Genomic DNA, 9975 nt, shown 5'->3' with positions numbered 1-9975 from the left:
TTGGTAGTGATTTTGAGAAGTGTTAGAAAAATTATAAACACTTTCTAAAATCATTATCAAAAGTACTCTTAGAATTTGTTTGATAGTGATTTCAGGGAACGCTTTTAATATTTACAATACTTGAAATTTTTTATTATTTAAGTATAAGAAATGCTAGAAAATTTTTGTAAAATCATTTTCAAACGCACTTTTATAGTGCGTTTGAAAGTAATTTTATAAAATATTTATAATTTTTATAATACTTGAAATTTTTTATCTTTAAAGTATTTGAAAGGCTAAAAAGATTTTTAGAATCACTTGTCAAACGTACTCTAATATTCTTATATTTTTTTAAAGTTGAAACGAACCTAAATTAGGTTTTTTAATATAAGTTTATTCGTATTAATGAAAAACCTTTAAAAATAAGTAAAAATCAATTTGGGCTGAACTCAACACATAGCCCAACGTATTCCCAATAAATATCACCTTTGGACTGAACAAGGTAGGTCCATGGGCCGGCCCAATCTTCCGTCCAAAGTCCCTATAATCTTCACCGATCGGATCGACGGCCTAAGAGCGTCATAGACCATAATTGAGTGTGAGTGGACAACACCGGAGACCATATCACAGAGAGCTTCTCTTCGAGCTGGTATCCTCAATGGCCGATTAGGGTTTTCCTCGTAATGTTAGACATCGACATCTTCAACTAGAAAAACGATGTCGTTTTGGCACAGAATCAACCAACCAAAGCTGAAATGGCAAACCCTAACACGCCAATTCAAGCGGTGTTCCCTCCAAATTCCTCATGCTCATTCGCTGAATAACACTCCTCGTCAAACAATTCGAGGGTTTGAGAATCCATGTTGGGTTAATCGTAGAAACCCATCCGATTTTTGTTACAATGTTAGGTTTTTCGCAGCCCCGGTTCAGGTAATCACGTGAGTTTAATGTGTAAATTGATGGGTTTTTGGTTGTGGTTACATTGGTTTGTTGATGGAATCGCAGGCCAAGCCGAAGCAGGAAGAGAAGGACGCAAGCGGGCCTCGAATGAATGACCAAATCAGGGCTGATTTTGTTCGGCTTGTGACCGATGATGGTGTGTTTTCTTTTGCTCTTGATTCTCTCTCTCTCTCTCTCTCTCTTTTTTTTTTTTTTTTTTTGAACTCGTTGAAATTCCAATGCTGTGATATTGCTTGAATTGTTTAAAACTTAGGATTTTGAGCTTTATTCGAAAGCATTGTGTATGTATATTTGAAATTGCTCTTGAAGAAGCTGATATAAAAGGTTTTGAATTGAGTGTTACAATAATGTTTTACAGTCATTGATCCGGAAAAGTTGTTATTTGGACTTAATGATTTGTTTTTGATTAATCACAGCAATGCTTGTATCCCAATCGTATTGAGCTGCCTTGAGTTTTTAGTCTCAGTTAAATGGATTAAACAGATGGGGTAAAGATTTGAACTGATTCCTATGTGATGTGATTTAGGGAATAATGAGATGCATATAGACTTTGTGTTGGATATTAGCAAAGTTTGGGAAGAAGATATTCAAATGTCTTTTTGATGATTTAAGTTTGCATTAGATTTTTAGAAGGCCATTTTTAAAAAAAATTTATGTGTTGCAGGGCATGAGATTGTCTCAAGGATGGTAGCACTGGAGCGAGCAAGGAAACTCAAGCTTGATTTAGTTGAGGTAAGCTGTTTCAATTTCATAGCCATATTAGTTATTATGAGAAATCGTCAACATTATAATTGCCAAGATAAAATTCTGAAGCAAAAATAGAGTCCTGTTACTTCCAGATAAGATTTGAGCTTCCGGGCACTTAGTTGTACTTGTTGTTATCCACCTTCCTTCTTACTGTGTTGTTCTCTTTTGGTTTTGTATTTTTGCTTTTAAATCATTTACTTTGTTCTAATTTCCTTTAAAATATTTTATCACTACCATGGGGTGTAATTGGATTGTTATGCAATAGATGGTGACTTGAGAAAGCTGTAAAGTTTGGCCTATGCAGATTTGCTTGACTTATGGGTTTATTGATCTGCACTAGTGTGGAAGTCATTCCATATCTCTATTTTTAAGGGAATGGTTCTAGCATTCAACAAGATTAAGTTTTGGCTGGTTTTGGTTTGCAGGATGGTGTTGGGGAAGGGGGGCTGAGGTTGTTTTAAATGGATCCCTTTTTTTTTTATATATATATAATTTAATTCCTTATAATTTTCTCGCTTTTCTTTAGTATAACTGTAAAAGTTATCATTGTTGGTTTTATGAACAAAATTCGATTCAAAGAATGAAAAAGTCTTTTGTTTGTAATCTCTTCTCTTGGGCTAAGTCTTGTTTAGAAGTAGGACCCCTTTCTTTAATTAACTTTGTTGATTGGTTGGATTCTTGTTGAGGGTTGGTGAGTGTTTGCCTTTTTGTCCTTTGTCTTGTGGTGACTCTTGTATATTCCCTGTATGCTTCGGGTTGCCGTTTAAGCACCCTTTTTCTAATATATCTTCTGTGGGTTTATCTATCAAAAAAAAAAAAAAAAAGAACAAAAAATGTAGCAATTTTTTTTTATTAAAAATTCCTAGAAGTTCCCTAATATAGTCTAGAATAAAAAAAGTGGAGCTGTTAGAACTTTGGGCTCCTTAGATAATTAGCCTTTGTTCTTTTCACTTTTTTTTTTGTCTTCTGATGCAAATTTTCTGGATATATTCTTTAAGATAATCTTTTCTGTTTTGTCTACTTTATTTCTTCAGCTGAATTCCTGTATAGTGGCTTGATAAATTTCTCTTGTTTTATGCTTTTTACAGGTTCAACGAAAGGCTGATCCACCTGTTTGTAAAATCATGGACTTCCATAGAGAAAAGTACAAACAGCAAATAAAGGAAAAGGACCGTACAAAAAGCAAGGTTGGTCATTTTGTGTTTTTATACTTGTCTTCAATTTTGTTTGAATGAAATCAACAAATCAAATGTTTCAGATGTGAGTAATTACTTTGATATTGTTGTTCATGTTGCTAGTAGATTATTCATATTAATCTCTGTAATTGAGTTTCTTGATTGTTGTTATGTTCTGTGCTTTAAAAGGCTATTGAGGCTTATGCCTTGGCTCTCCTTAAGGTGAGACTCTACAAATTAGCCTTGAGGTTATAGCCTCACCCTATCGAGGCTTATGGCTTTGAGGCTGTAGCTTCAAGGCTGTAGCTTCAAGGCTGTTGAGGCATAAGCCTCAAATACTCAAAGGATTTTTGGCCTTTATGGGCTTTTGGTGTATATTTTATAAGAGACTTAAGTATCAATTTTAAATGAGTTTTAATGGGTTCTATCATCTATGCGTTTGTGGACTTTGGATATTGATTTCATGAGTTTAGTATTGGGTCCCTCCTTGGTTAAACCTTTTACAAAATAAGGGCTTAGTTGACTTTCAATTAACCTTTTAAATGAAAAGGAAAAAGAGAGATTGAGAGAATCAGGGAATTGATGACTGTCTTAGACTCTTAGTGGCTGATCTCATATATAATCTAATTATTGATAGATAAATAGAAAATGATACCACTACAATTTGTGAACAAAGAAGAAGGATGGACAGATATTAACACCAATGGAGAGGATAATATAGCAATTGGATATGATTATATTCCTTGGAAGGTTGAAAACAATTAGATAAAACCATGTGAGAGAGCCAAATTTTATGAGAAAAAAAAGAACTAAATTAGAACTGTTAACAAAGAAAAATAATTAATTTTATCATTATGAAGTTTATGTTTTTTTTTTTATTATTTAATTTTTTTGTGACTATGAGTATTTCTTTTTTTATTTTTTGATAATTATTATTATTTATTTATTTTAGTTGAGGCTTATGCCTCACCTCATATAGGCAAAACGCCTCAAGACTACCTTTAGCCTTTTAAAACATTGGGTATGTTTCTTGCTTCTTGTAGAGTACAAGTAAGATTGTCAAAGTAGTGCATTTAGAATTTCTCCATCTTATGTGGCTATGATGTGGTAAATAAGAAGTTGATTTATTCATCACACAATGATGCTTTTCTAGCTAATAGATGATCCTGTGAGTTGTGTGGTTGATGATAGGAAAGAAAATATATTGAATGGACATACATAATATGAATTTATGGCTAAATTTAAAAAAATCAGTCACCCATTGCACGCAATATATTAACCTGGTATGTGTAATGCAACAGAGGGGTAACTAATGTCCTAGTGTGCATTGGAGAACTCTACGTGAATGAACTATCAGTCAATTAAGCATTTCATCATCCCCAAACAGTAAAATAATCATACTTTCACAAGTGATTTTATGCAGAAAATTTGATTTGAAGCAAAAATTATCTTTTGGAGTTTGATCAATCCACAATAAAAGAAATAAATCAAATCACTCCTTAAATATGATGCCATAATTGTGAAAATGAAAGAATGGCAAAATAATGTCAAGGGTTTCTGATAAAAAAGAAGAAAAAAAGTGAAAAAAAAAATGATGTGAAGGGAATGGAAGAATATGGGCTGGTTTATGTGATAGGCTAAAAATTCCCTGTGATGTGAATAATAATAGTATAAAGAGGATATGATCTTAGCTGGTGAAGCAGGTTTTGGGAAAAAACTAAAGTGGAATGATTTGGGTAAAATAGAGATAAATCTCAATGGCATCGCAGTGAGAAGTTACTAAGGGTTGAGTAATATATGGCAAGTTGGTCAATAAAGTTGTTCAAGCTTCTTAACAATTAATTTTGGGGCTTTTTGTTTACAATCCACTGTTGCTTTACTCAAAAAAATAAAAAATAAAAAGCTTTTGAACAATTAAACATTGAAGTAATGAAATAGAAAAAGAGAGAAGAAACAAAATAGTATAGAGAAAGAGGAATATTAACAAAGGGAAGTAGAAGAAGATCTTGAAAAGAAGAGAAGAACAAGGAAGGCAGTCATCACCATAGGGATTTTCAAGCTAGCCCCAGGAACTCTTTCAAAGAATGCAACCTTTAGTATATACTAGGTAGTTAGTCTAAGATTCTTAAATTCCTACTTTTCTTTTACAATCCTATAGGATAAGATGTAAATAGTCTATTTTTGTACCAACGGTAAATTTAAAAATTCTTGTGGTTAATTTCATACCTTGAGGAGGCATGCTTTATTAGAAGTTTATTTTCCATGCCATGCTGATTATATTTTATTTGTTTTACTTTTATGCAGTCTGAGTTGACTTTACGGAAAGGAGATTGCAAGGAAGTTCGATTTTCTGGGAAAACTGTAAGTTCTTTCTCTAATACTTTTCTTATTTTCTTCATATCACTTTATTGATTCTTCCTGAAACTTTTGGATAGTGAGTCTTTATTCTTGATTTCTGGAGCAGCATCAACCTCAAATTTTTTGGGACAAAATAATTTGCTGATCTGAAATGGTCATCAGGGCATGCATATGGTAGATGTGACATGGGAACCTTAAAACTGGTAGACTAGAGGCGTCTTTTCAAAACCATATGCTAGTTTTCTTGACCATCAAATCAATTCCAGAGCGCTTTCTATGAAGAAGGGTGTTGTTTAGCTTGCAGTTCACGTCAGGAATGTCAGTCATGATTTTTCTTCCTCATATGCCTTTATAGCTGAAACAGTGTTGTCAATTTCTGTACTAATGAATCACAAGAGGACAGTTCAATTCACATGATAGCCTGTTTTCTTCGTTGCTAACCTAGTGAGAAATCTTTCTATTTTATCTGTATTGCTGGCCAAATTCTCTTGGGGATCCATTTGTCCAGTGGTTTCTTTCTACTTACATTGTAAAATTACTGGAATGATCAAATGCATTTGACTCTTGAGTCATTTATCCAATAGGTAAATTAGCTGTATTTATCAGTATTCCTTTATCCAATAGGCATGTTGCTCATGAAGCTCATGAACTTTTCTTACAGCATGTAGATCAAATGCCTTGAAAGACTTGGGTATACATTGAAGACTCAAAATATTAGTGCCTATCAATATAAATACCCACAAGTTTCTAGTCACTGACCTGTTTCTTGAACTCCTCTTCTTGACCTCTTTCCCTGACCCTAATTTACATCCATTCCACCACCCTACGTTTCTGCTGATAGTCAGGATGCTATGTTACCACCAACCACACTACCCAATGGTCCATTTCGGAAATCTGAGAAAAATAACTGGAATGTATAACTATTATTTTATTACATCAAGTAATACATGTCCTGAATTAGTTATTTAGATGTATGATTACAATATCTAGTGTGATTGGTTTCATATCTTGACTAGTAGTTGTAAAGACCTAGACACTTTGATGACTGTATGGGTTAAATTTTTAGGTCATTTCATGTCACTAAGTTATATCATTAATCAGTGGGTCACAGATCACTGTAGGCTCCATCTTTTTATTGTTTTTGATTTTTCATATAAATCACATAAATTTCTTGTCAAGAGGGTAAAATTAAATTCTTGCAATTCTATAGTGGAATTGATGCCCTTGTTATGCATTCTTTCTGATGGTAGCCATCTGCTTAGAGTTGTTTCTTTTTGTATGAATGTCTCTTTCTGGTGATAATTTCATCTTTTATTTTTTGATGGGGGCAGGAGGATTGGGGAGAAGTATAGAATTTACATTCACTAATGGTATTCCAATTATAAACAAATGATGTTTTCCTAATCGGGGAAAAGGATGTTAAATCACATCTACTTTTGTTTTCAGGAAGCAAAAGACCTTAAGATGAAAGCTGATATGGTTAAGAGACTGATGGATCGTGGTTATCGAGTGAAGGTACTTTCATCAGCCTCCAGGAATGCTCTGATTAATGTTTTCCTATTGTCTACGTTGGCTGATTATTGTATGCGTACCTAACCTGTATGTTGATATTCTTTTGATGTAGAAAGAAAGAAAAAGCTTGGAACTCTATTTTTTTAATGCCACAATTTAAGTGTGCTTTTGGTATTGTGGAAAAGAGCCAACCTTGAGCCTTGCACCCATATTGTATTCTTTCCCCTAATTGATTGCCAGATACTTTGAATATTTATTTATTTTTCTTGATAAGCAAAAAAATGCATTGAGAAATGCTAGTTTTAAATGACTTAATTCCATTTATTAAATTCAATTAATACCAAGAGCCAGCAAAAGGGGCATGAGCTATGTACATGGAAAGTATACCTGCAGCTCCCAGAGAAAGAGAGAAAAACACAAAGGCCAAGGATACTGCAGAAAAAAGAAACATAAGAAAGAAACAGAGCAGATGAGAAATTGGCTTGGACATATTCCTAGTTGAGATTTATATATTTTCTGGTTGATGGGTGCATATTGAATTTCCAGGGGTGATATTCTATTTGGCATAAAACTAAATTTTGTATCTGATAAAAAAAAAAAAAAACTAAATTTTGCATCTGATAAAAAAAAAACAAAACTAAATTTTGCATCTGATAAAAAATAATAAAGCTAAATTTTGTGCTGGTTTTTCTCTAATTTTAGAATCTGAGCTCCGTATATCACAGACATTTTGTCCATGTATGTATATTTCAGAAATACTTGGCCAGAAGATGCAAAAGCACGAATCCTACAATGGTAAATTGTGAGTATGCCAAGGGCTCATGTTAGTATCCATGGGTGAATGCTAAAGCAAGTGCAGATTATCTAATTGTTTCTCAAGATTGTGGGAACTGTAAATTAGTTATGCATGAGTAACTTTCTAACATGCCTTCCAGATTTGGTTTTGCTTGTGTGTCTTATGTTTAATTTTATTTATGGTTCTTTACTTTCTGAGAAGGGAGATTCATTTGTCCACACTTGCATAAGCAGACAAACCTGATTTTTATAAGTTCTCTTATGCTCTTTGCTTCTTATCTTGCGTGTGTGGTTTGTTTGTGTATCCTTTATTATATTTCAACGAGGATACCAAAATTAACTGTTTTATCTTCTATTCTTAAATAGTGTATGGCCATGGGTACTGAAGATCAAGACTTGGGGGGATTGTTAACTCGTCTGTCTAGTTTGGTAAGGCCATAACTTGATTTTTCTCATATTTCTTTGTCCTGGTCATTCGTAATTACTTGTTGTCTCCTTTTCTCATTCATTGCCATTAACAACTTTTCACAGATTGAAGATGTTTGTTTTGTGGAAAGTGGACCAAGGGTAGAGAAAAGACAGGCATATGTAATAGTTAGGCATATCAAGTTTGGTCCATCAAAGAAAGGCTCTGGAAAAAAGGCTTCCAAGGTTGTTGGTGTTACAAGCTCTGAGGCTGCTACTATGTCCCCAACCATCAGCCCAACCATTAATCCTTCTAGTCATGTTGAAAGCCCCATACAGCTTGAAGTAGAATCAGACACGGCAGAATCTGATCTGGAAAATGAGGATGAGGTCCTTTCTGATGAAGCAGACACACCTATATCCCCTTCTATGAGAATGGCAGATAAAAATCTTGAAGATAACAAAGCTACTTGGTCAGTTTTTGATGCGAATGATGACTTTGACAAAGTATTTGATTTTACCAATGATGCAAACCCTTCAAATTCTACTGATAAACAAACGAATGCTAAGCTAGAAACATCCTCCTCTCTTGAAAATATTAATCTCTCTGACATTATGCATGGCCCCAGACCAGTCCTTGATTCTACCAGAACGAACTCGGTTCCATCCTCCCTAACTGAGCCTCCACCTGAAACTCTGAATAGGTACAGAAAAAGTGAACCAAGGAACAGGTTTATGCCAACAACATCCATGGATAATAAGGGCCCGGGTGCAACAAACTCACTGAGGTTAGGACCCCAGTTTCTAAACCAAGGAAAGCAAGCACGATCTGATACGAATTCCTCACCTTCAACAGGAAGAACAAGGCAGGATGGAACTGATGCTTCTGTGTTCAGAAACTTGAAGCTTCCACTGCATGAGATTCCCATGCAAGAACCATCTCGGCCTCCTAGCTCTCCACGACCTAGTTACGGGGACTTTAGTGCCCTAAAAGCTGAAGCTCCTGGGAAGCTAGATCCATCTGCAAACTCAGCAAGGTCAGAACCTCGGTTACCAAATCAAGGAAAGCAGTCATGGTCTGATTTAAATTTCGTGCCCTCAACAGGGGGAACTAAGCAAGTTCCAGCTGATACTTCTGTATCCAGAAACTCGAAGCCTCCCACAAATGATGGTCCCAAGCCAGAACAGTCTCATCCTGTGCCTCCAAGCTCCCCGACATCAAGTTACGGGATTTTCAGTGCTTCAAAAGCTACTGCTCCTGGGAAACAAGGCATGGCATCAGAAGTTAACAGGAACAAAGAAGGAAACCCATCTGAATCTGCAAGAAATCCCAGTGCGGGAGGCGTCTTCAATGCGAACTTCCCATCAAAATCCGATGGCAGCCAGAGAGGAGGTGTCAATCAGGATGGACAAGGAGGATGGGGAATGTTCAGTAGAGAGGGCTCAAAAGTCATCCCAAGCAGGACTTCTGAAAGTGAAGCAAAGGTGCAAAGATGATAGACATGACAACCCTTGTTTTCTAGCCAAATATCCAACTCTGTGCTACCAATAATACTGGGGAGTCCCTAGATTTGGGCAGCTGTGTGCCCTTCATCAGATGAAACCATCACATTTTTCTGATTCAGATGTGGACTACATAAGCATGCCCTGTAATTTTAAAAAATTGCAGAAATTTTCCGATGTTTCTGCATAATATTTATTGATTCCTTTATGTAGACTAGATTCTTGAACCAATATATCTCTCATTTGGCCTCTTTGCTGGGAGTGAAGCTCCAACTGAACTGAAACTATAATAATTCCTTCATCAGAAACAAGGTTTAATCAGATCCCAGTGCTGAAGATCTCTTTGACCTGAAACTGTGTGTCAAACTGCAGATATTTTTCAGGTTTTCTCATGAAAATAATGTTACATACTGGGGAAAAATATGATCAAGTTCTGTTTCAAGCTTCTTAGGGCAATCTAGTTTTCAAGTACTTGTTCTTGACAATAATTTTTGATGTCGGGTGTTTTATTTTCAATTATTCTTTATATTTGTATAAGTAT

The 9975-nt window shown here is 35.0% G+C and overlaps 1 protein-coding gene across 1 annotated transcript; it reads left to right on the top strand.

Moving 5' to 3' along the window:
* The first annotated feature begins 535 nt into the window (after window positions 1–535).
* On the top strand, window positions 536–9685 carry LOC100248653 (translation initiation factor IF3-1, mitochondrial). Its single transcript, XM_010648412.3, has 8 exons — window positions 536–909; window positions 985–1075; window positions 1604–1671; window positions 2775–2873; window positions 5166–5222; window positions 6666–6734; window positions 7893–7955; window positions 8058–9685. Exons 1-8 carry the CDS (start codon window positions 697–699, stop codon window positions 9426–9428), a joined length of 2031 nt encoding a protein of 676 aa, XP_010646714.1. The 5' UTR covers window positions 536–696; the 3' UTR covers window positions 9429–9685.
* Window positions 9686–9975: the final 290 nt, after the last annotated feature.

Source organism: Vitis vinifera, chromosome 3, assembly GCF_030704535.1.
Source record: "Vitis vinifera cultivar Pinot Noir 40024 chromosome 3, ASM3070453v1".
In the NCBI taxonomy this organism is placed as follows: domain Eukaryota; kingdom Viridiplantae; phylum Streptophyta; class Magnoliopsida; order Vitales; family Vitaceae; genus Vitis; species Vitis vinifera.
The sequence above is the reverse complement of the archived record's forward strand: the minus strand, read 5'-3'. Positions and strand labels throughout refer to the sequence as shown.